The sequence below is a fragment of the Cynoglossus semilaevis genome, chromosome 18 (assembly GCF_000523025.1).
Source record: "Cynoglossus semilaevis isolate Cse_v1.0 chromosome 18, Cse_v1.0, whole genome shotgun sequence".
NCBI classification, from domain to species: Eukaryota; Metazoa; Chordata; class Actinopteri; order Pleuronectiformes; family Cynoglossidae; genus Cynoglossus; species Cynoglossus semilaevis.
The window spans coordinates 6,315,231-6,341,612 of NC_024324.1; the positions used below are offsets into that span (position 1 = coordinate 6,315,231).

General features: G+C 44.0%; 3 protein-coding genes across 3 annotated transcripts; 1 reads left to right on the forward strand and 2 right to left on the reverse strand.

Annotated features, from left to right (window-relative positions):
- Nucleotides 1-1,799: 1,799 nt before the first annotated feature.
- LOC103394181 (cilia- and flagella-associated protein 91-like) lies at nucleotides 1,800-6,793 on the reverse strand. The gene has a single exon (XM_025065031.1). The coding sequence runs from the start codon at nucleotides 6,718-6,720 to the stop codon at nucleotides 5,605-5,607; it is 1,116 nt and encodes a 371-aa protein (XP_024920799.1). The 5' UTR covers nucleotides 6,721-6,793; the 3' UTR covers nucleotides 1,800-5,604.
- Nucleotides 1,820-25,126, forward strand: fam135b (family with sequence similarity 135 member B). The gene is made up of 19 exons (XM_008331374.3): nucleotides 1,820-2,148; nucleotides 3,167-3,246; nucleotides 11,296-11,435; nucleotides 12,084-12,154; nucleotides 12,704-12,877; nucleotides 13,000-13,126; nucleotides 15,377-15,536; nucleotides 15,783-15,832; nucleotides 16,274-16,429; nucleotides 17,332-17,405; nucleotides 17,482-17,636; nucleotides 17,728-19,456; nucleotides 19,554-19,720; nucleotides 19,820-19,911; nucleotides 20,024-20,121; nucleotides 21,074-21,225; nucleotides 21,316-21,426; nucleotides 21,917-22,030; nucleotides 22,601-25,126. The coding sequence occupies exons 1-19, from the start codon at nucleotides 1,955-1,957 to the stop codon at nucleotides 22,804-22,806; spliced, it is 4,050 nt and encodes a 1,349-aa protein (XP_008329596.2). The 5' UTR covers nucleotides 1,820-1,954; the 3' UTR covers nucleotides 22,807-25,126.
- Nucleotides 7,239-10,457, reverse strand: cfap92 (cilia and flagella associated protein 92 (putative)). The gene has a single exon (XM_008331371.3). It carries the CDS (start codon nucleotides 10,398-10,400, stop codon nucleotides 7,581-7,583), a length of 2,820 nt encoding a protein of 939 aa, XP_008329593.1. The 5' UTR covers nucleotides 10,401-10,457; the 3' UTR covers nucleotides 7,239-7,580.
- Nucleotides 25,127-26,382: the final 1,256 nt, after the last annotated feature.

Consider the following 26,382-nt stretch of genomic DNA (forward strand, 5'->3'; position numbering starts at 1 on the left):
CCAAACCAGTGGTGAGAGGCCTTCCTTGATACTTACATGTACTTTTGAATATTTCATAAGAAGCAAATGATTACTTTGAGAAAAACGTTCATAATAATGTGATAATAGCCTCTGCCTTTAACACTATTCACATTAAATATTAAACACTGTGTGAAACAGCATTTAAAAAAGGAAAACCAGAAAATTAAACATAATAAATATAGTCAATCTTTTATACCTTGTGTTGCATTTGAATGAGGAAAAAAATGTAGAAAAGAAGAATATGGTAGAAAATATTAATAGTAGAAAAAGCAAAACAGCCTTCAGGGATTTGACACTATTACAGAGAGGATGAGGGGAAAATGAAATAATTGTCTTTCCACAGATTGTGACGACAATGTGAACAAATTTAGTCCTGAAATAGTGAGTCGTTCTGCCATTTCCTGTCCGCTGCCACATGCTCTCCTTCATCATTAACATTTCTATCAACGCCAAAGAACACACGCGGAACATAACCTGCCTGCATGAATGACAGTCGATGCTTTTGAAGCTCGGGCCCGGGTGTTTTGGTCTCGGCTCGGCCGATTGGATTAGCTCATTAATGAATATGCAGGAGAGCCTGTTGTTGTTGTGGCTGTCTGCTGAGTCCTGGTACTGTAGACGCAAATTGGTTTAGATGCTTAAGAAAGGACATGAAGTACAGACACCGTGGACCTCTGTTTGATGGTGTACACGTTGTTCGGTGTTTCAGTACACATTGCTGCAGTAGACAGCAGCGACTGCTCATCAGACCCCGTGTCCTTAAGCTAAAAGATAACTAGGAACCGGAGATGGGAGGATCCGTGGTATTGATATATCGATACACACGACTGATCCATTCGTGTCATGTGATCACTGAGCGGAAATAGAGCTGGGACTCAATGTGATCCAGTCCACTAGACGTCTTTGTACCTTCATGGTAACAATCACACTTTTTTTCATCCTTTGGCTGGGTTTGCGACTTATACTCAGGTACGACTTTAATCTTAAAATATATAATTTCACATGTTTGTTATTCTCACACTAACAGCCACTAGAGGGCACTGGTGTGACCTATACGCCGGAGCGACTTATAGTCCAGAAAATACGGTACTTTGTTAGGACTTATATGTTATTAAAAATTTAAAAAACGTAATCAGTTTCATATCGAACCAAAAATTCTTGTAGAAATGGATTCTCCTCTGTCCTCGTGTCATTTTGTCCAGATTGTTTATTATCCTACATTTCTGCAAACCACAGATGATCAGAGGTCATGCCTCCGAACCAAAATTTCTCAGATTCACCTGTGAATGTCACTCCTGTGGTTAGACTGTGAAGCAGTGAGTTATTTGTGGCTGAAATTGTGCTCAAAAAGCTGTCAGTAACGTCTTATTTTAAAACATATCACAATTACTAAAGTGTAGCTGGACATTTTCCACCCCAGCTTTGCAGAAGGTGACTTTAAATTTTTTTGGCCGGGGTGCCTTTGTTGCTTTTACTCTGTCACCGCTTCCAAATAAAGTCTGTCCTCGTCACTGCTGGCTCTTCAAAAGTCTGTTTTTATATAAAAAATAAATAAAAAATTCCCGACCCTTACTTACCCTTACTCTCTTCCCCTCCCTCTGTCTCTCTCTTTTATATATAAAAGTGCACTTGGCACAGCTGTTATAATACATTTTATCAGCACAAGTAAGGTTGAGACGCCTGTCCCTGCCAAGTGTGAGGACACGCGTCTCACCCTATTTGCAGAATGAAATTTACTTCTTCAGAGAAAAGATGAATCATTGCCCTGGAAGCCCAAATAAAATGATGTAGGGTTTATTTGAAAGCAAAAATACTGTATATACAAACCTTATCTTTATACTTTTCCTTTATATTTTCTGTCCCTGCAGTATCATGACAAATATTCCCCAAACAACTAAATATCCCAGACGGAGCAGAGAGATAGCCTTTGGAAATGTCATCATTAGCATTTTCCCGTCTCGCATGCCCGTCTCATGTGGTACCGATGTGTCTGAACTGGCGTATTAACCTGTTGTCTCGTCTTTTGACAGGTAATGTGTGGGATTATATCATGTCTGAAGTACAGGGAACGCTGGAGTTTTCTGTAGAGCTACACAAGTTTCACAATGTGGATCTCTTTCAAAGAGGGTAGGTGATGCGCCTCACGGTATCGTCACTTTTTCTAAATTGTCTTTTTGTACAAGAGAGTCATATGAAAGGTCATAAAAGAATATATTATAATTTATTCATTTTATATAATGGGCTGTTTTCACAGCAGCCATCTTGAAAGACGTTAGGAGCAAAATAAACAAAGTATAAGTGGGTCGACTGAACTCTACCTCGATAATCCCTTCATCTGAATCCATTACTACGTCGTTACCACCCGTTTCCATATCTTCTGGTAACGGCCAATCTCTCCCTGAACAGAATTGGACCTCAGAGTAAAAGTCAAAAAGCGTCGAGCTATAAATAGACCATGTACCCTATCTGTATGCACACGTCTTCGCTCAAATTCTAATTGCTGCAGTCGATACTAATCCCTGCAGCAGACTGACGGAGGAACCGCCGCGAAGCTGCGTACTCACCGGCCCGGCTGTAAACGGATTGCATTAGAATCGGAGATTAAATCTGCATTTGATTTGGAAAAAGAGTCGAACGAGCACTTACACTCCGCTAATGGAGGGACAGAGCCGGGATTATTGCAGAAGGGAATCTTTTTAAGCGTCCCCTTTGAACTTTCATGTCTGTCCTCATGTCAAAAGTGAGGAATGTATATGCAGACAATGTTTAAATTCACAGTACAGGATAAAAGTCACACACTGAGGCAACATTCTGGCAACGGTGGGCAAAGAGAAAGGGAAGAAAAGAGGGAAGGAAAGAGAGACGTTTTAGATGCAGACAAATCCATTCGTTTAAGAACTCTCGTTTAAGGACTCTTTCTGAGCTTTAGTCAAGGTGTAGTACTAACTTACAGTACTACGGTGTACTCATCCCAACCTTCTCTGCCTTTAGACGAACTAAAACACTTCACAAACAATAATGTTTTAAATGATCTGTGGCCTAAATATGTGGAAACGTCCTTTAACTAACGACAATCACAAACACTTTGAGACAATTCCAAGAGTTCAAAGTTCCATGTGTGACTTGTTCGTCTCCTCTTGTCCAGGTTCTACCAGATACGAGCAGGATTGCAAGTCTCGCCCCGAGTTCCACACAGGTTGATAACGACGACTCAAGAAAATGCCGGTAAGGGAAACGTGATTTTTAACAAACACACACACACAATGAAGACGAGTACGCCAATCCACAAAGTCACAATATTTTTAAAAAGACTTCATGTATTTTACTAACCATAACTTATGAGTTCAATTACCCTGTTCACTGTTTTATTTATTATTTCCTGCATTTCTAATTAAGACATCAGCTCATTAAGCTCTATCCACACTCCTTTTCTTCTGGACGTCACACTGTGTTCTTTGAACCCGCTCGGCCGTTCAGTTCTGGGTCCCCCGGCTTCTTGAAGTCGTTTCGGTGGCCATACTAATTCACAGTAATAGTGCTATTTTTAGCCGGACGTGACCGGCGCACTGTGTGTGTGGTGTGATTTAGCAGCGCGAGCGAGGACCACATTCTGTCAGTAGGGGCTGACTGTTCATAAATGTGAATTAGAGGAACACTGAGCCGCAGACCATTATTTCAGGCTATTTCTGGGAATCGTTTGAGGACATGGTGTGTGTGTGTAGAAAAAAAATCCCCCAGGATATTATGTGTTGGTTTTGATGTCACGTAAAGATGACATTTACTGTATGGGCCTTAACTAACTTGTACTGTATATCTAAGGCAATGTAGGGCAGATAGTTATGGTTTTTTTTTTTTCCCATGAGGGTGATGAGAAAATCGACACCATAAGACGATTGTGCTGAAGTACCTGGAATCAATATTGGATTCCATGACTCCTGCTAGGGATGACGGGTGACTCTGCAGTAGGTGATCGATGCTGCTGATTTGCTCGGCTTTACCTTTATAGTCACGTTTATTGTTTTTATGACGTGGTTAGTAATACACATGTCAAATAAAGATTTTGGTTCGGGGACAAACCGCCACGCCTCATGTCTCCCTCAGCGTTCATCAACGAAAAACGAAAATCAAATTCTCTGTTATGTGTTACGCGTCCCACTGCGGCGTGCCGTTTGTAAAATGTAATAACTAAGCTGCCCTGAAAGCCTTTAGCTGCCCTTCTTCTCACACAACATTATCTATAAGCCTATAAATCACAGGATGAAGCGCAGACATGCACAGGAAGCATTCATCAAATACAGACCGGGGGAAATAATCTCTCGCAGTAATCTGGAACCTCTCTGGAAAAGTGTCTGCTTGACACTTTAGCAGTCTGTGCTCCGTGTGCACAAATGAATTGCAAATGAAGGTCTGTGCCACTCACTTGGATGACGCGTGTACCGCAACCAGCCAGTTATTTATGCCGCCGTTCTCCTTCATACAGAGTCTGTCACATGTCCGCCAGTCGTTTGACGACAGCCCTACAGGTGTGTCAGGAAAGAGCAGCGTTCTCAGCAGGACGTTTCTTTCGCGCTCTAACAACTTGCAGCTGGTCCCTAACTCTGCGCCAGCACCACTGCACAATCTGGAAGTATACGGCTTGTAGTGAAAAACAATATCACGTGGAATACCGTAATAAAGTGAGAAGGACAAAAGCTGCATTGCGATTGTTTTGCGACATGACGTGCACCACTGCAACCACAGCCTGGTCTGGTACGATAATGCTAACACAATCACAAACCAGGGTCACTTTTGACTTCAGAAATTTGCAATATATTATATTATATTACTTACGGTAACAAGATGTGGCTTATTACCATAAAATACATGAAATTCCAAAATCTGAATTCAGCTGAACAATGCCGGGCAGTATTTTCATTTTTTCCTCTATTTAAAAACTACACCACAAAAAAAAAAAACAAAAATAAAAAAGTAAATAATCCAAAATATTTTAAAGGATATATTATTTACAACAGAAAGTTACACATCTTTACCAGTGACACAATCTTCTGCACACCTTTGTCGAACGTTCTCTGCAGCAGGGCTGTAATCTTCCAGACATTTTTCCATCTTAGCTTTTAGGCCTCTCACATTTCTCAATGACTTAAACATTTCGGAGACGAAACCATTTCAAAGACCTGGCTCCCGTTGAAAAACTCGCTCTCAAGCATGGGATGTACAGCACTTCATTCACGCTGGTCATCATTTCACAGCTTTTATATACAGCAGAGTACCAGGCAACTGGACTGAGTTGCTTTCAAGCAGACGTTTCGGTTTGTAGCCTCTTAGTTCAGAGGTAAAACATCTCCTAAAAACCAAGGCAGTCCTGTTCCCCGTTATTTAACTGCTTTGGTTCAAATCAATTCCAATTCCATTCACTGCCCCGAGTGGTCCATTTGGTGAACTCTGAATCTTTCGTAAAACTCTCGTCTCCCTCCTGGACATTCCCTTTTTGCCCTGTTGGTCAGCACATCCAGAGTTATTTTGTCCACTTTAACCATTTGTTACCTTGAACCTGGTCTGCCAGAGTGGTCTGCTACATGCTGGCTATTCTGGTGTTGATGAATGTGATGAGCTCTCTGCTCCCTGTTGCTGCTGCTGCAGAGAGTGGGCATCTCTTAGCTCCTTGATAACGTCAGCGCAGTTTTCCCTGCCGCGGAACATTTCCTTCTGGACTTTGCGTCCTCTGAGTAGTTTCTGCACTTGAATGACCGCCAGCTCCATCTTCTCCTCTCTCTCCGGTGGCTCCTTCACGGTGGGAGTGACGGGGCGAGGGACGTGAGAAGTTGGAGCCATCTTTTTCAGCTTGTGCTCCTCTCTCAGGGCCTTGTATCTGTTCATCAGCGTTACCAACCGTTCTGCAGGGGGTTTGGTCACAAGGCTCTTTTTGTCCACTTTACCTTGAGGTTTCCTTTCACGTGGTTTAGGAACCAGGTTGGCGATTGCTGCCTCCAGCTCTGATAATCCCTTGTACGTTTCTCTGCAGTAGCTTCTCAGATCATCGATGCTCCTGGTGAACGAAGCCTTGTTGATCGGAGTGATGTGAGTGCTCTCATCTGTGAAATCTGGGCCACGTTGGTCTGGCTTTCCTTCCATAGCGCTTCTTTTGGCTTCCAGTTTTCTTAGTTTATCTACGTAGTTTTTGTGAATCTTCCGCAGTTTGATTTCCTTAATGCTTTGCAGCTTGAAGTGTATGTGATGTAGTTTTTCCTCTGCCAGGTCATTTTCCGCCTCGTCCCTCTGCTTCAGCAGGTCTCTTAGCAGAGCCAGACGAGTGTCCTGCAACTTCTGAATTTCCTCCGCCAGAAAATTCCACTCCTTCACCTCCATCTCTTCCATCATCTCCCTGCGCTTGTTGAGCTGACTCAGGTCGTCAAGCGAAGGAAGTGTGGCCTCCCAAGCACGTCTGGCGCGCGCGCGCTCTATCAGTTCCACTTCGGCCACGCCTGCGGGCAGACCCTGACCCCATGTCAGGTATGCTAACTGCAGGAGCTCCGGCTGACCAACCTCAGGGTGGATCACATACTCCGGGCTAAAGGGCTCTGTTTGGGTTTCACTCTCCCTGTAGTCGGTCTGGACCCCCACCGTGAGGCGGGCGCGAGCTGCCGCAGCTGAGAGCTGCGTGGCCTCCTGGTGTTGCTCTAAAAGGAAATGCACCAACATTTTGTACAAGTCGGGGTAGTTCTCCTACTTTTCTTGGCCTCCACCTGATTCCCTTTGGTGGCGTTAACATTCTTCTTTTGTGGAACTGTGCACTTCATCCTCAAAGGTTTAAAGCCATTTAGGACTTAGTGATGTCATCATGATGTCAAAACCTTACATGCCTTTAAAAATTGCTTTGGAAATGCCACTGCCAAAAGGCAGTAATGGAATTAGTGTAGAGTCGAAATGTCAACTGCCTGGAAATGCCAGGAGCCGTGGGGTTCTTTGATACGTTGAAACATTTTTTAAATTGTGAACCGTGTCAAGTTCGAGGGGTCAAAGGTGAACGAAGAAATCAGTTATTATCCTTTTTTTTAAAATCTACATTTCTAATCTTGTTTTTAATAAAACTATATTTTGTTTGACCACAGTCGGGTGCTGGATGATAATAACTGATGTAATTTTGTCGTTTTTTGGTAATTTTTAACTATAATTGAAAACAAAATTATATGTGGTAATCCAAAAATAAAATAGAAATATTTTATTTGGTATAAAGGTGGTTGCTGTCACTCATTTTATACTGACTTAGGTATTTTAATATATTTACACTGGATACATGGATTAAAGCGAGGCCAAAGGTCAGTCAAAGTAAAGGGCATAAATGACACTTTAAAAAAAAAAAAAGATAAAAAGTTTTTCACTTTTTGTCTGCTTTCTCTTTCCGAACAATTGTCTTGTATATGTACATGCAAAAAAGACACAATTAAAAAGAGTTTTGTTGTAGATTCATTACATTTGCTGTGTATGATTGCCACACCTAGCTTAGCCCTAACCTTTGACCTGTTGATGCACAGTCTTCTTCATCAGACTGGATCAATTCATCAGCTCTCCAAAGCTTTGGCCGTCCCTTCTTCATGCTCCTTTTTAGTAATTTGCTTTTCATTAAATCTGCGTTCCTTTGTCAGAGACAGCATATCAAAGAACGGAGGCGGTTTGGTGAAGAGGTCGAAATTATTATGACGTTGGCTCCAGCTCCACTGCTTCCTTACTCGCGTTTGCTTGAGCAAATGTCCATGAAGGATGTTCTCCTTCCATGACAACCTTAGTTCCTCCACGCGAGCTTCATCTAAATATTTAGTGTTCATTTTGGTTCTGTCGCTGCCAAAATATGAGAACCAGGCCTTGGAGGGGGTCCTGCAGCTTGGTTGGATTTTAGAAATCGCGTCCCTGAAAGCCAGCGTTGCACTGTGGTACTGTTGACTGTAAGTGTACCTGCGCCCTGGCCACTTTGCCATTTCATCCTGGAGTAGCTGCATGGCTAGCAAATTTGAGTTGAATGTCTGGATGCTGTAGTTGTGTGCCGGTTTGGTTGCGTCCTGGTCAATTATTATGACAGCAGCCTTTGGCTTCTGAAGTTTCTCACTTAGGCTTTTTATCAATCGCAGGTGTCCCCGATTGAAGTCCTTCAAAGGCACCTGTTGGCAGTCCAGCTTCCATTTGGCATATTCTTTGTTGTAGATTTCCAGTGGCAGTTTCCGTTTCATCCTGGCCAGTCGGGTTGGTGAATCAATCTCGGTACTTGAGCTGGTCTTGAGCTTCCAAAGCTCAGCAGAGACGCCAAATCTTTTGCTCATGCTTACAATCATGTCCGCCGAGGGGAAGAGGTCATATTTCACCACCTCCGTCAGTTCCCTCAGTTGACACAAATGGCTCAGTTTTGACAACGCGTGGAAGCACGGCTCTGGGACTTTGGCTCTGTTGTAGATCCGTGGCTCTTTCATGACGGTCAGTAGTGACTCGATCAGATAGATCGGACTCAGACTCACATCCAACGAGTTGTAGATGCGCTTGTAAAAACCCAGGTTTGAATTGTAGAGAACAATGACTGACTCCTCCTCATTAGCGTTCAGGTTTATAGGAACGGCCTCAAAAAGTCTCTGGACTGCCTTTTGCTTTAGCCCTTCAAGAACAAATATGTGTGTCTTCATATCCAGCACGTGGAATCCAGTAACGTAATTTAAATCCTTCTTCTCATCACATATGAAATTGGACAGAGCTCTTTCTATGCCTTCCAACGATTGCGAGTCCAGATTGAAAGCTGATCCATTGATTCGGAGGATCTCCGATCTCAGTTTCGTCTTAATGTCCAGGTTCTTGTTATCGAAGAGGTAGATGATGCGCCCAAACGGACCGTCACAGGACCCGCTGCTATCTCTCGTATTCAGCGGGTGGGCTATCTCGACTTGAACTTTGAGTTGAGAATTGGCGTTGTAGTAGTGACCTTGTGGCAGAGCTCTGAGGGCGGTTGTGTCCGACATCTTCCAGGCACACGTTTTCCTGTCAACCTGCAGAGGTCCTTTCGGTGGCGGAGGGCCATGTTTGATGGGTAAATACACCCTTAGCCTTTTTTTCCCAAATAGTATCTCGGATAAATCTAGATAAGCAATGCCGTACGGGTTCAGAATGTCTATTTTTTGTTTGAACGAGCCTTCCGTTTTTTGATATTTGTTTGGTTCTTCTCTTACCTCCAACCTCCTGTCACGGTCATGAACCTCTATCTGCAAAGGTGAGCTGGCCAGGAAGTCCTTAAACTCATGAGGACTCATCAAGCCCGTCAGGACGACGTTGACATCTCTGAAATGAATTTTAGCCTCGTGCTTGTGATAGTTTGTGGTGTGAATGCCCAGGTTGTGAAACTGATACTGACAGTAGACGGGCGTGCATTTCTCCATTAGCTCATGGAAGGGCACTGGGGACGACGGCAAGGAGGTTGCCGACAAAATTGTGATAACCAGAGGATTGAGTTCCACTTTGAGTTTATCAGATAACAGATCATTGTCCAGGGAGATGTTGATCAGTACCTCAAACACATCAGATGAACAGACTGGAAAGCACTCGGTCACAGAGGTTTCGCCGGCCAAAAAGTGAATCAGGTTGATTTCCACTGTTGTAGCGCCATACTTTCTGATTTCTTTAAGTTCACAGGGAGTAATTCTCGGTTTCTGGAAACTTGCTGCCATCTGCCTGGCAGTTTCCGAACAATCTAAAGGGATCTTGCGTTTGTGTTTTGGAATGAAAGTATTCGCACAAGTGATTCGCAGTTTGTTTATCATATCCTCAACGTCGTCCGGCGTGTTTACGGCTCTTTCCAGGTGTAAAAATCGAATGTTTTTGTCCGAGCGAGCCCTGGGACACATTTTCTCCTCGCTGTTCCATATTTTCAACACGACCTTATGAGGGCGCAGACTGACCAAGATGTCTCTATTAATACCTATTCTATAGCTATGGGTCCAACTGATCCACATCTGATCCCCTTCTTGCCACATGTACATGATCTGGAACTCATTATCTTTGTACACTTTAGCCACATGACCAAATATTAGAACATCGATCGCGACCGCCTCAGTGTCGTCAGGCAGAAGCTTGTATTCAAGGTGGTAGCACCGTTCCCGCTTGTGACCTCTGACCATAGTGGTATCCTTTTTTTTCACGGCCTTTTCGGGGTCAGCCGAACTGTCGGTTTCCTCCCTTGGAAGAGCAAGGGCAATGTCCACCGTCCATATAATGAAATAAGAGCTGCCGTCTCCGGCCTCCATTGAAGCCTCCATTGAACTTGACCGATGTTCTAATTGCGAAGCCATTGGCCATGGGTAGCAACTCATAGGCTGACAGGCCTCCTGCTGGTCTGTATTTATCGCCATCACTCCTGTCTGTACGCCACTTATAAAAGCGCGTGATGGACATGCAGACCATGAATACAAACTCTGCTGTCACATCTCATGTTTTACATCAAAGGCTCTCAGGATGACGTCATCATTACATCATCAGATCTCTTGCTGAACAAGACTAAAGGCCGCGACGGTTGAAAGTATATAGTTGCAGTATAAATGTTTGTATATTTATAGTTTTTTTTTTGCATCAATTTATAAATTCATCATTCATTCATTAACTTTATTTGTATTGCTATCTCATCAAGTCCAGTCCTATTGCTGCTCAATTTGTTTCTTAACAATCACTATATGAATAATAATAATAATAAAAAAACTAATCCTTCTTTCAGCTGCTTCCATATTTTTTTCCTGCCCGGCAACTCCATCTCCAACATCCACCTTAAACTCTCTATCTCCAAACCATCTTCACCTTAAATGTCCAATCTCCTCATCTCTAATCCTGTCCATCCTGTGAAAATCTCAGCATCTTGTTTGACTTTCTCCGCTCGGCCATTTGTCTAACAGACAACAACTTTCTCTAAAAAGCTTGGGAAATAAACAGTGTAATTTTTTCAAATTAATGATGAATATATTTATTTTTAAGTCTCGTTATGACCTTTATTTTGTATTTTTGTCGTAAGGCCACAGTCGAATTACTCAAGAACGTCTGCCTCTAGTAACATGATGCAGGTCATGTGGCGTCTAGTAACTGAACGCAGCCAGAATACACACTTAAATATGTGTCACTGGGGCAAAAAAAAATACTGAGGAAAGTAACCTACATTGACGAACCCACTGTTTCCTTCTCTGTGTCTGACTCTGATCTGTTCACAAAATCAACGCCGTTCCAATCCACTGTTGACTGTGGTTGTGTTTTTGAAATCAGGCGACTGCAGCTTCAGCTCTGCGGGCGTTCGCGATGGCACCGTGTTCAGCCGGATATTTCAGATCCTTTACAGAAATGAGGAGATCGCGGTCAATGATTGTATGATGTTCAAAGTCCACCTGCTATTGGACGGCGAGCGGGTGAGTCACACAGCCGACATGTCCTACCTATAGACTAGTCTTCACCACTTGTTTAAGAACTGCTAATATGTCTATATAATTCTACGTTATATGAATTAAAAAAATATTTATTTTAAATATTATTGGCCTATTGAAGCAAACTGTCAGAATAGTTATTTATATAGTTATTTTCAGCTTAAAAAAACAACTTTATCAGTAGAGGAAATCGTGATAATTACTGAGTTTAACGACTCTTCACCAATTCAGCTCTTTCACTGACAGATGTACATTTTCCACCCGCCAGACGGCCCATGCTCGTCTCGAATGACGAGGAGTGAAAATCCGTCTGACACCTATTGATGTACTGTCTCTGTGAATGTACTTCAACCGTGGGAAGGATGATGAAAAACAGACTCTGATCATGCATTTTTTAGCAAGCAACTGGACATTGGATTGACCAATCAACAGTAACCGTGTGGTTCAAGGGGCAAAGAGACGTTGGTTAACTTTAGTCAGAACAGCATCTATAGCTAACAGTTTACCTTACAGATAGCTACAGACAAAAACACATCCTGTCACAGTTTGTGCTGTGTCTGTTGGGATGTATTATGGTTGGATAGATGCAGTTCTTACCTTTTTCTTTAACGCCACTGTACTGATTACTTTCAGGTGGAGGAAGCTTTGAGTGAAGTGGACTTTCAGTTGAAACTGGATCTTCATTTCACCGACATTGAGCAACAGTGAGTTTCAAAAGCCGATATCACACTGCTGTCCCCCCCCCAAAAAAAAAAAAATTAGACGAGACATTGATAAGAAATCCAGGGAAAGGCAATGTAATAAAGCAGAAATTCAGACAATGTTGGTACACAAAACATGTGTGTTATTTACACACACTTACTAGGAAGCTCAACGAAGGGCATCGTACTGTCCCAGGGTGTTTAGACAACGTGCCACAGAGGGTAGAAAGGACATGGGTTAAATATACACAAGGGAATGGAAACAAACCAAACAAAACACAGGTGGTGAAAATTAGCGCAGGTGCAGGGAATTAAAGGGGCGGCAAAGACGGAGGGACAGGAAGTGGCACAAAAGACGAGGCACAAAATAAAACAGGAAATGAAGACAGTGACGCGGGACAAAAGTACACATTGAAGTGGATTTCTAGAAAGTGTACCATCATCCAAAGTATTTCATATTTAGATAGATAGATAGATAGATAGATATTTATCCCTTGTTTTATTTCTAATCTGTGTACCGTTGAAATATCTGTCCCTACGTCTCCTTCCCAGGCTGGCAGAGATCCTGACTGTCCCGCTGATCAGCACTCGTACCCTCAGCCTGCACTTCCACCCGCACAAAGGCCTCCACCACCACGTCCCCGTCATGTTCGACTATTTCCACCTGTCCGTCATCTCCGTGTCCATACACGCCTCGTTGGTTGCCTTACATCAGCCGTTAATCAGGTGAAAATGAGCAAGGAATCGCATCAAGGTTTTTTTTGTCAAAGTCCTGGCTTTTGGGCTTTTCAGTCTCTGCAGAAACAATTGGCTCTTCACTTCACGTGTGGTCTCTGTTCTCTCTCCAGCTTTGCACGGACAGGGAAGGGCTCCTGGCTGGGGAAGAGCTCCCCAGAGAGCACCAGTGATCCGTCTGCCATGTCTGTGGAGAACCTGGTGTTTGGAGCCGGCTACTGCAAACCTGTCATCTCTGAGGTACTTCATCCTGCTGCTGGTTTGGTGACATTGAAGCATGAAGTGAGGGAGGGTCAATTTCTTCCTTGACTTAGTGTTGTCACTGTAAGTTTTACAGTGATTATCAATTGACGACCAGCGGACCCAACCTGGAAGGCCAAACCGCCCAATCTGGTCCCTGACTGGATTTCAAAAGTTTTTTTTGTTGTTGTTATTTATTCATTTGAGCATCCCTGGTGTCTGTCCAGAAAAAAATCTGACCAAAAAATGTGTTATCACATGTTAGCATAACATTTGGATATGTTGCTCTGCGGCTTTTTTTTTAAAATGTACTCGCTGAGAGCTTTATGTAAAAATGAGGTCAGACATAGATTCTCTTTGTTTTGAATGGGGACGTGGGAGATTTGAAGAGAACTCTCTTCCCTTTCACAACCGCTGGAACCACTGATGTGGTCTACGTAGCCTGCACTCGTTCCACGCAGCACACCGCACCAGAAGGCATTAGTGGTAAGAACAAAGATAGAACTTTCCACACCTGAGCAGAGGCTGGCTCTAGAAAGGCCTCTTACCTCTGACGGTATCGCTGGTATAGTCTTAGTCCGTGTTTGCCCATAAATCACACCGTGTTGTTAAGCTTGTTTTTTTTTTTCCCACCCTTTTATCACATGCGTCTCTCGTCACAGTCTTCACTGTAAATTCCTAATGAGTGCCCCGGTCGCCCCCTCCCCTCCTCCTCCTCCTGGTCTTTACACCCAACCCTGGCTGGGCGTTTTAGTAAGCTCTGTGTTTAGCCAAGCAGGGGGGTTTCGTTTGATCAGGGTAATGAATTCTGCTCACAAGTGCCACGTACCACGAGACCCGTCTCACTTCTGGCCTTCATGTTCTGTTTCCAAATCCTTCTGATGTCAAGATTTCATGTCTTTAAATGTTTCTTTTTTTAAAATAAGCGATTTAAATTGACTCCAAATCGTTTATATGCAGATGATGAAGTAAAATGCCTGGACAACTACATTGAAAATATGTCACATTTCCTGGTGTTCTCTTTTAGCGGTTCAACCCTTCCTCCACAGGATTCTCCGTCACCACAACACGCTGTAATGTTGCACAAACAAAACCTTAAATTTCCCACGTCAGGTGGGTCGGAGCTGAAGTAAAACCCGAGCGTTGCGAGCACGCAGAGAAACTATGGTTTTGGGATAATAACTAGTTGATGCAGAAAAAAAAGAAAAAAAGAAAAATCACTATTTTTCTTTGCACTTTGCTCAGACTGATCCTGGCAGGCCTCTATAAAGCAAAGAGAATTATGAAAGTAAACATACAGATGTTCCTTCCTGGTTTTGGTATACTGCGCCGCTGCAATTACAGAGCGCACACAGGTATGATGATAGGGCTGGAGACTGAAGTCGCCCGGGGCAAATTACAGTACATCCTCAGATACTCGCTGGGTGCTGCATGCTTTTTCAAAGCTCTGAGTCCCGCTGGCGCTACACAAATATCTCAGCCATGGGAGGAACTCCAATGCTTGGTGGACTGCGTTAGGTCAGGGACTAAGAGATGATTCGAAGCCCAGGACAATAGCATTAGCTCTTCAGAAAAATCAGTGGCTGAAGCCTAAAGGCCTGCTGTGAACTGATCAAATACAGTCACTGTTTCTACTGCACTGTTAGAGGGCCATCTGCTGGAAGGAAGGTTCACATTACAACTAGTCTTAAAGTTTATTCTCTCAAATACAGAAGGACTATATTTAATATTTATACTTTTAATAAAGGTATAAAATCATAACAAATACTCCAATTGAAATACTTGCAGGAATATTTTTCTCATTTTAATACTTTATCTCCACAACACGCTCTGTTTTTATCTCATTTTATTCATTTTTTTTTTAACCCGTGTCAAACCGGCCTGCCAAAACTTCTGGGTCAACTTCCCACAAGTTGTCAACCTTTAAAGGTCATAACAAGGATGGGTAACATCCTCTCGTGCCACATCCACATACTGATGTGCGTTTACGGCTGACAGCAAGCTGTGTTTAGGGCCCATTTGTTCCCGACGCTGCATTTGATCTTCCAAGTAACGACAACGACTTTGGCGATTCAGACAGGGCCGTCTTTTCAACTCAAGGTCAGAGACAAGCCTATACACCGGTTAGGCCGTAAAGTTCAAGTGCGCTTCCACGTCCCATTATTAAGGCCCCGGCCGTCTTTCTCTGAGAGGTGAGCGCTGACCTACATAGCGGCTGACATTTCCTTTGGGTGCTCTGTCTCCCTGCAGGGGAGCTTTTATGTGCCCAGTGAAAACTGCCTGCAGAGAGTTCACACGTGGCACCGAAGGCTCTGTCGCCTCCTGTTGGCGGCTCACAGAGGGCTGCACACCTACTACACTGCACTGATGAAGGAAATCTCACAGCTGCAGCAGACTCCCTGTGACACAGGTGGGTATAGAGGAGGGCTAGATTTGCATTTTATTTTGAAAAGATTTTATAGAATTAGATGTGTTTAAAAAAATGTTTTTCTACTACAAATACAATTTCAGCGTTATTCTGCTTGTGCACAAAATTTCTTTTTTGAGTTTGTTTTGTTTTAAGCTCTAGGAAAAAAAGAAAAAAAAACTATAATATATAGCATGACTTCATGACACTGTAATAACTTCCCAAATGCATGTCTCATTGTTTGAACAGAGGTGCGTCCAGTAGAAGAGACTCTAAATCAGCTCATGATAGAACTACAGGTTTGTTACATTCATTTATATATATATATATANGTAGAGATGTTAACTTTTGCAGTCATACATGTACAAAAAAGTGTTTTTATTCTCCTTACTGTCTGTGCTGTATGTCCTTGTCTAAAATGAACAAATCGAAATGTTCTTCTGGTACGAGTCTTGTCAGATTAATAGAGCTGCACAGAAAATTAATCAATATAAGTATAACTGCAGTGTAAAACCAAGTCTAGAAAATGATGTCAAAGATTAAACGGATCATTAAATAACCAAGGCTTTTCAAACCTGGCTTTTGAAGTGTTTAAATTCCATAAAAAAATATTACAAAGCGAATCCATTTAACTTTCGAGCAAAACTCCAGTGGATTCCTATGAAGACTGAAACAAGACATAAGAACTGCACGGCCCATGATCTGTTCATGATTCTCTACTTGTTTCTAACTTTCCTCAGATGCAGGAGGGCCAGGAGAAAGTAGCGGAGCAGATCAGCCGGGACGTGAGCCAGCTCTGCTCCCAGCTGTCCGCTCTGTGGAGCCGATTCCTGGACACCGCGGTGTTAAACCCCCACGTCCTCAGCTATCTGGCCCAGGAGCACCACACGCTCAGGGTGAGAATCGCACCCCGTCAAAGTCAGACTTACTGACTGTGTAACTGCTGACACAGACACAGCCGGTGTCACGGCTCTGTTGCCATTTCAACACCCCACACACCGGCACAAAAGTGAGAAAACAATCAGAAATGCTTCCGCAGACGTTGACATTTGAGCTGTGTAAGCAGCTCCTTAAGGCGTGTCATGTTCAATTTTTTTTTCAAAAGGTCTTACAAGAATATTAAACAAACGTCTGCCACACTGCACTGAACATTCTTGTTCTGAGGAGACGTCAGCCACTGTCTGGCATCAGCTTTGAGAAACAGCCATTAAATAAACCCATAAATGGGTTCTGTGGATTTACTAGTGTACACACAAACCTCAAGTGCAATTTGGTTCAGAGGTCGCAAACTACTTAAATGTACCCTTTGTTTTCATGCAAAGAAGTACAAATATATTAGATATATATTTTTTGTACAAAAAACGTCCTAAAATTGAGGTGTTCGTGTATTTTTTTTATCATCAAAATTCTTCAATCAGGCCCGGATTAAACACCGTAGTGGGCCAGTATTGGCCCGCGACCCATATGTTTGAGTCTCCAGGAAGGTGCAGTTTACTGTTATATATGGTAGAACAACACGTTCTGTTTTGTGTTGTTTTTAAAAGTCTCATTGGTTTATGTCTCATTACTTAAATCTGTGTGTAAGTAAATGTATTTTTATTTTTAACATGAGGAAAAAATATAAAAAAAACCTGAACACAAATTTAGGGCCCCTTCAATACATCCACAGACTCCCTAGGGTCTGCAGACCTCCTGTTGAATATTTCTTTGACAAGACATTTTCATTGTATAAATGGAGATTTTTTTTTTTAGAGTTTTAACGTTGGACTTGGATAATGGTGTGTTTTGTGAAAACCAGGTCAGGAGGTTCTCAGAGGCGTATTTCTTCACCGAACATCAAAAAGAGGCAGCTCTTACCTTTCAAGAGGAACTGTGAGTATGAGTAAAGAATAGATAATGCGTCTGCCGCATACAAATACGCCACTGTGTTATTACTCTGCTATTTCAGAATCAACAGACACGGCCAAATAGCCGCGGAGATAAGAAGCTCAGACTACCTGACCAAAATGCCTCCTTTACCCGTTGAGTGCCTGGACATCGACGGCGACTGGAACAGCCTGCCTATTATTTTCGAGGACAGATTTATAGAGTCTCCACCTACAGGTAGTGCGAGGGACAAACACGACTTTTGTCTTAATCACATTCCATGTTATCTGTCACTGATCTACCGTATATTTTTCACCCTTGAATCCAGACCTGGCTCCACACGAGCCAACGACCGAAGAGCAGAGCAACACAACTTCCAGAGAGGTTTCTAGAAGCATCCCAGCAGCCGATTCACCAGCGATTCACGTGGATCCCTTCGACGGGGACGACTGCATCGATCTGCCCACGTATGTGTCCTTCGTAGCAGAGCAGAGTGACGGCCACACCAACATCAGAAGGATCCAGAGTCCGATCCCTCCTGACGCAGACGCAGGGACTTTAAAAGGACCAGGTGACGTCGATACCTGTGGAGGTGGAACGCTTCTGGTGCACGGCTCCAACCGCAGCTCACTCACGGCCTCTAACGACAGCAGCGACGAGTCTCCTGCTCACTACAGAACAAGGGCCGGTGCTGCAAACGCGCCACATGTGGAAGACAGCGAAAACAAGGCGGAGGAGTCTGACATCGCAATGCCGTTGAATTATTCCATTGATGGGGACAGTGAGGACATTCCACTCATCAGCCTGTCCTCGTCCCATGTCCACCACGTCTTATCCGCCTCACCGGGTGATCTGAAAAAAGAGTCTCTCTACCGCGGAGGCCTTTTGAGCTCTAAGATCATGAAGCGCTCGTCCTCCGTTATCTCCGACTCAGGTATCGAAAGTGAACCCAGCTCAGTGGCGTGGCCCGTGGAGGCCTCGCTGCGAGGCCGACCCCCGGTGGATTGCTGCAGCGAGCGGGGGTTCTCACCGCAGATTGTGGGTCGTCGCCCCATCCACCGCAGCTCCCTGGAAGGCCTGCAGATGGAGAGCAACGGCAGCCTTCCAAGCGCCGGCATCCAGGCGTCACTCACCTCGATCAGCTCTCTGCCCTACGAGGAGGACCAGCATCAGAGGAAGATCAGCAAACTGACCAAGTCTGTCTCGGCACCGCAGATAAGCAGTCCAGAGGACAATGAGGAGGACCAGGCGCTACTGGAACACACGGCAGAGAGTGTAGAAAAACACCAGGTGTCGCAGAAGATCGGCTGCTCCAGTTTGACCAGCAATTTAGATTCTGACCACCCAGAATCACCGGAGCTGGGAACAAGTTCAGCGTCAGATTTTAGCTTTGTTGTTAGCTCTGAAACATCAAACCAGGACAAAGGCAGACCCATGAAAGTATCAAGTGGTGTCCCTGAAGGGACGGGTTTGGACGAGTCAGCCAAAAACTCAGACCATCGTCTGATGGAAAGTGTTATTGGCCGGAACGGGGAGAATCTGAATGATCTGGCTCACATCAGTGGGGTAAACGTCTCGCTAATGAATGTGCATTTGATCGAATCAGAAGCGGGATCGTGCCGGTGTGAAAACAAACCGTGTGGACACGAATCGAAGAGCACCGAGAGCCTTGAGGACCAGGAGGAACTGAAGCTGTCGAACAACCTCCACGTGAACGTCAACGCCGCCTCACAGAGGCCCGGTGACCGCAGCGGACTGACAGACTGCGGTAAGATACCATCCAGTGACTCCCAGCCCAAGTCCTCAAAGATCCCCAACTCAGGGCTGGCCTTTGTGAATAAAAAGATGGTGGAGGTGGTCAACATGTCCGTGTCCTGCGCTCCGACCTGTCTCCCATTCTCCTCTGTGCTGAGAGACTCCCCGTCCATCAGCGGAATGTCCAACCGCCAAGCTACCTCGCCGATCACCCATCAGCCCCTGGGCTCCTTTGGTATCATATCCTCGACTTCGTTAAACCTTCTCAACATGGACGAGGAAACCAATGAGCGCATGCTCAAGTGAGTAGCTTAAATAATTATTGTTTTTACCCCTTTAATTTATTTGGATTTATAACACAAATTTATAACACAAATCGAAAATCACCCTGTTTTCCAGTTTCTACAAGGCCAAAGAGGAGATGTTCAAGGACCTGAGCTTTCAGGCCAGCTTATACAGTGACCTTCCTCTCCTAGCGTCTGATCTGCCCTATTTCCCCCCCGAGGAGGACGACGAGGAATTCGAAGACGGCATACACCTCGTCGTGTGTGTCCACGGCCTGGATGGTGAGTCTGCCGCGCCATTCCTCCAAAGAAAGTGTCTTAGTATCTCCATTGTCCTTGATTTATTTCAAAAATGTGTATGTAATTTCATTTTGGCTGCAGGAAACAGCGCAGACCTGCGGCTGGTGAAGACTTTTATTGAGTTAGGCCTGCCGGGATCTAGACTGGACTTCCTCATGTCTGAGAGGAACCAGGTACGGCCGTGCATTAAAGCAACGGGGGCAAACGGAGAACGTGTGCCGCTGCAGGGCACTGAGAGAGTTGTGCTGACGATGTTGGTTTTCTTTTTTTGGCATTTTCCTACAGAGCGACACGTTTGCAGATTTTGACACCATGACTGACAGGTTGTTGGATGAGATCATCCAGCACATCCAGCTGTACAATCTCACCATAGCGAGGATAAGGTGAGGGGTTCCATTTGAATGGCACGCAAATCACTGACATCAACTCCTTTAGTTGATATTGATTCATTATGGAAAACAAGAAGGATATAATTTTTTTTTTCCTTTTTTTTACAGTAGGTTATTATTCAGCCAGTAGATGGCAGCAGAGTGTGTAGATTTTTACCAGTACTGGGCAGGGCCTGCTCCAACAGAGCACGTTTTGGTGATAATTAATAGACAGAGTACACTTGGAAAAAGGATAAGTGGAACAAAATTGATGAGAACGTCTTATCATTTGGTGCCAATACATTTCTGGAGTTGAAGTGATAGGTTGAGCTCTGTTGTACGCCTGTGTTTCACTTTTTCCCCATCAACTGAGGCAATTTATCTTCACACGCATTTTCCCTCAAAGTGCCAATTATTATTTTTTTTGGGGGGGATTGTCTTTTAACTTTCTTTATTGTGCCATGTTCTCCGGAGAGTAAGAATCAAAGTCAGAAGCAATGGACTGCCACAGCAGCATCTGGTACTTCCCCCTCTATATTTAGTTTGACTGGAGACAGATGAGAGAAAGCAGCCGTGGTGATGAGGGATTTTGGGTGCAGCGGTAGCAGCGCGGCAATTAAACCGAGCAAAAACACATAGCTTCATAAATCCAGTCTCTCCTAATGCGGAGAAGACGCTATTTATTCCAAAGATGCGTCCTCTGCTGGCGTCGTTAAGCCGCTGCCTTTGAGAGGCCTTCAATTGTTAGCTTGTTAATAAATTTTGCCGTAATTACAGCCGAGTCGCAGCTAAAAACTGTCCCCGTAGCATCCTTCGGAAGTACTGCTGGAAACACCGCTTACTGTGCGTTCTATAATAAGATACTGCAGTGTCAGAGGTCGGCAGCGTTGGAGGCGCTGTTTTTCTAGCCACCCACTCGAGTTGCGAGCGTACATCTCTGTGAATGCTGTTTGTCTTCGGTCAACAGCTTCATCGGCCACTCTCTGGGGAACATCATCATTCGCTCCGTGCTGACGAGGCCTCGGTTTCGCTGCTATCTGCCCAGGATGCACACTTTCCTCTCGCTGTCGGGTCCACACTTGGGAACGCTCTACAACAGCAGCACGTTGGTCAGCACGGGTGAGGCCTTGGTTCACGAGGAGGCGGGACTTCCTGTACTGTACTGTATTGTATTGTATTTGTACTAATGTGTTTGTATTTATTTCTAAGGTCTCTGGTTAATGCAGAAGCTAAAGAAATCTGGATCTTTGCTGCAGCTCACCTTCAGAGATCACGTGGATCCACGGAAAACGTTCCTCTATCTCCTGAGTCAAAAACCAGGTACAGGCCCGAAACCAGACGATCTGTCGCGTTGACAGCCTTTTTATTCGCCAGCAGTTGTTTTAAAATCCAGGAAGATGTTGTTTCCCTGTCTTCTCTGCATCAGTTTACAAAACCCCAACGATCAGTCACAGCCCGACCGGCTGTGCCCCTCTCTGTACACGGAAGAAAGCAGTCATTTCTCAGACAGCGGATTGAGGAAGATAAAGTTGAAAAATGCCCTTCCTTCTTTCGGAGATGCAGCAGACTAACAAAGTGATCCAAAGGCTGTCACCGTGAACCCACCAGTGCACTTTGTTAAAACACACTGACAAGAGACTTAGGGGGGGAAACAGCTCTATCAAGTCTCTATTATGGTTTTTTTTTTCTTGTGTTTTACAATCTCTTCAAAATCGCTTTTTTTCTGTCTCTCTCTCTCTCAGACACACAAACACTACCAGACTACGTCACATTCTACATCAGCAGTCTAACTCAGTTCTCTGTTCTACAGGGCTCCAGTTCTTTAAGAACGTGGTGCTGGTGGCGTCTCCCCAGGACCGCTACGTTCCCTTCCACTCAGCAAGAATAGAGATGTGCAGAACGGCTCTGAGAGACAGAAGCACAGGTCGGGGGTTTGATGCCATTCAAAAATATCAGATACTTCAATACACAGATACAGCACAGTATCTAGAGTGAAAGTAGTTGCTGTGCAGCGCAGTACTCCGAAGTTCCATCTGTTCGTGATTATACATAATCAACGTTATCCATTTAAATAATTAGAGATCATGTAAAGTTTAGGCATTTTTCTCATCGGGAACCAAGTCAGCGTCGTTACAATTATATTGATTAGTCACAGTGGCATAATGAACCCCTTCATTAATCAGCCCGATACCCAATAATGAGCCAAATAAATCTAATTGCACGTGTGGAGATGTATTCTTTACCAAATACGATTAGGAAAACATTTGACTTTTTGTGTTTTCACTAACGATCGGGGGCAATTAATCACTGTAAATTGGGAAAGAAGCGACAACGGACTGCGCAGATACACAGGCTGCAGTTTCTTCTCAGTGCATGCTTATTGACGATTAATCGCGATCAATCATCAGCTACTCCATTTCTTATTGGTTCAATTTCTTCAATTATTACTATTTCCTCTGAATGTCCCATAATCGTCCTCATTTATATCCCGAAGGACCCGTGTACACCGAGATGATCAACAGCCTTCTCCAGCCGCTCATAGACGCCAAAGGATGTCAGCTCATCCGCCAGAATGTGTTCCACGCGCTGCCCAACACGGCCAACACCCTGATTGGCCGCGCCGCCCACATCGCCGTCCTGGACTCCGAGCTGTTCCTGGAGAAGTTTTTTTTAGTAGCAGGACTAAACTACTTTAAATGAAGGTGCTGGTCCTGCAGGCTAACGGGACAGGAGTCGATATGGAGCTAGCGTTATCCGTAACCTTGTACAGTACATAATGATGTATATAATCCCACTAACGCAAGGGGCGAGTACTGCATTAGTCGGGAGATATAGCAGCTATTAAAAGGGTCACCATGTACGTATTGTAACCGTCTGTAAATGAACTCAAGTCTAGGTATTACATGTAGCCGTGCGAAACAAAGCATTTGACGTTGGGATTGGCTGTAAATGTTTTTTTTGGCCTTATTTTCTCTTAGCAAAACAACTTACTAACGTCTCCCAAAGTAAGCATTAGCCTCTCAGCTTCGATGGTTGCTAGAAGCTCACTCAAGGTATCCCATTGATTCCACACCGTCCTTCAGACCGAGGCGACGGACGCACGGCATTTATCGTTTCGACTGTACACGATGTCACTACAAACAGAACACGTCCTTTTATATAGAGAAACGATATCGTTTGAAGTTATTTATTTTTTATCTGCGAACGTATCTACAGTGTAGGTATTCAATATATATGTGATGTCTGCGTGTTATCCCTCAAACACATCAGTGAGAAGAATTGTAATACACCGAGTACGGCACAGTTAATGTACGTCGCCCGTTAGCCTAAAGCTTACGACTATTAGCTGAAGGGGTTTTTTTTTTTGTTAGCCATTATTGCACACAGCTTTAGGGAGAGCAGTTGTAGCTTCTTCCTTCTTCTTCACGTCCACATCCGGTGCAACAAACTACTGGTTTTATTGTATAATTTATTCAGCCAAAGTATTGTTATTTTGTGCCAATGAAGTGGCAGTCGTTACATCACCAGGGACTGTGTATTATATTAAGTAACACATCGACTTTGTGACTCAGTATTAGAGAGCGTTTTATTCGCTAAATCAGCCGTCCGACTTTTCACCCGTCAAAACGTTTGAGACTTATATTTTGTTCCATGACTCACTGACACGACAGCAGAGCGTTTTCATTAACATATAATGAAAAAAAAAAAACATGCCCATTCTTTTGGCACAGGCATCGATATTTAGTCGTTAATTATCGCATAGCACTTTAAAATATATTTATTTATTCATCTATTTTAATAGTGCGGTGAATCAGGGTGACGTTACACTGGGTCCACTGCCGGTAACTCTCTCACATTCTGGCCATTGTAGCAAACCTGTTGTGTAAATGACTTGTTTACTCCACCGACGACATGAGTGTCGCTTTCAAACGTTTCTTTTTCTCTTTCGCCGAGAAATACTTTCTCATCGTCGTGCCGTCTATCGGAAATGTTTACTTTCTGGCATCAGAGTACTGTTATGACACACGTGACTGAGCGTCTGCTGTATATGCAGTTTGTACCTCCAGAGACCTATATTTAACCTTTGCACTGGTTTTGACGGCAAATGCACTTTACCCACCTCCAGTCGGCCTCCGTTACGTTCGTCGAGCACCCCCCCCCCGGTCCAACGCGTTTTTTCGTCTCCTCTGTGCGTCTGCGGGCTGCCCCTTTGGTAAGCGCTGACCGCACCTGTCTCTCTGGCCATTCAGGCATTGTACGGCCTTGAAAGCGGGCTGTCTCGCAGAACCAGCAATCGCACCACGGAGCGCTCTCCTCTCTATAGAAACCGCCGCAATGGAAGTGCACGGTAAGCAGAGTGTCACAGTGATTGACTTTCATCAAACACCCCCCCTCTGTAGGGCAGCTGGGGAAGGTTCACACATTGTTCCTCAAACACACACACACACACACACACACACACAGTTTGTTTGCTTTTGCTTCTCACTGTACATACAGAGTCATGTGTGTTTACAGGATTTAGTCGGTCGAGATTCTCAGATTGAGATTCAAGGGCAAACAGAGGTGGATTCCTTTCTAAGTTACAGTATGCATTAACGACGCGGTCGTAACCGGGGCGATGACGGGTGCAATCCATACGTGCTATAGATCTGTGCAAGCGCCGCCATCCTTCACAACCAGCTGACTTGAACCTTTTTTTTTTTTTTTTTGTATTTGATTGCCCTTTACTGCAAGCAAACACACTGACGTGTGTGTGTGTGCGCGTGTAACATAACGTGTAAAACGTCCGATCGTGTCTGATCATGACAGAAACATGGAGTTCATCCTGTGATTCATTGGCTGAATGTACAGTAAATAATACTTCCTTTGTGCCAATACTAATATTTTTCTATGTACTCCTTTACTCGCTTGTGTTCTATGTATGTGAATTTATGAATAGAATATATGTAAATATATATATATATATACATATATGTACATATATGTGTATATATATATAAGGCAAAATCATTATAACAAATCGTGGTAACATTAAAATCTTTTTTTTTTACATATTGTTTGCTTCGCTGTGTACTTCAGTACTGCAAGTTGCTACACACACACACACACACACATATATATATAAATATTATTTTTGTGAAGTTATGTTAGGCACAAGTCTGGACTGACATATTGCTTTGTTGAATCAAACTAAGGCTCGGGTTCAGTGAGTGTGACAGATGTTTTTTTTTTTGCCATATTTATTTAAAATCCTGCAACTATAACAATATTTCCTATAGGCTAATGATCCATGGCTCAGTAGCAGCCTGCGGACCAGAGGTTGAGGAGCCCTCTCTTAGATTATTCGCCACCGTCCCAAACCATACACCATATCTTTTCTCACAACCGTCCTGTTCCTCACCTCTTGTCACCCTTTTTTATAAACCTCCCATTAATATCAATTATTCTCCCATCAAAACCCGATTGACTTTTCCCCCGTCAGACTATTACTGGACACAGACACTGGTCTGACTGTGCCTTGCGCTGCCACAGGTCTGCAGCTGCTGGCCGCCGCCTCAGCCTCCGCTGAGACAGATTTGTCACGGCCCCTAACTTCTGTCTCTTTATATTCTATTAACGAGCCCCGCTGTAGGACAACAATGATGAGCCATTTGTATCATCCGCCGGTGACACGGGCAGTAAACAAATCATAGCCACAATCCCCAGTGATGCCCCATTTCAACTGCATCAATTTATGGCTTCCAGCGTTCAGATACCCCAGAGCTATAAATCCAGGCCACAACAATCCATACTCCATTTGATTTCAAGGTGTTCTTTCTCATTCCACCGTCCATTTGTCACTGCTTGTTAAATTCATCATCAAACTGAGGCTAGTTGAGTCCCACTATAGTTTTTTTTTTTCCCCTCCAAAATCAATATTACTCATTTTTCCTCCCCGGCCTGACAAACATCACTTGTTACCGAGGGAGCGAACCTCACGCGTAACGCAGGTTAACAGCCATCTGTTGGTCACATCCACTTATTATCAATGCAGTCAAATGGCCAAATAAAGCAAATTAAAAAAAAAGAAAGAGGCTCGTGTTTTACGACAGAGCTCCAACACAAACACGTCCCCTCGGAGGCCTCTCATGTTCTGCATTCGCCGCACCTCCTCGGCCATAAAGCAGAGGAAAAATGACTTTGTCATTAAATCCATCACTTGGGTTTGATTGAGGCGGTGTTCATTCCATTGTTTGCCCCGCGACGGTGGGAAAACATTAATCCCAGGGTGATGCT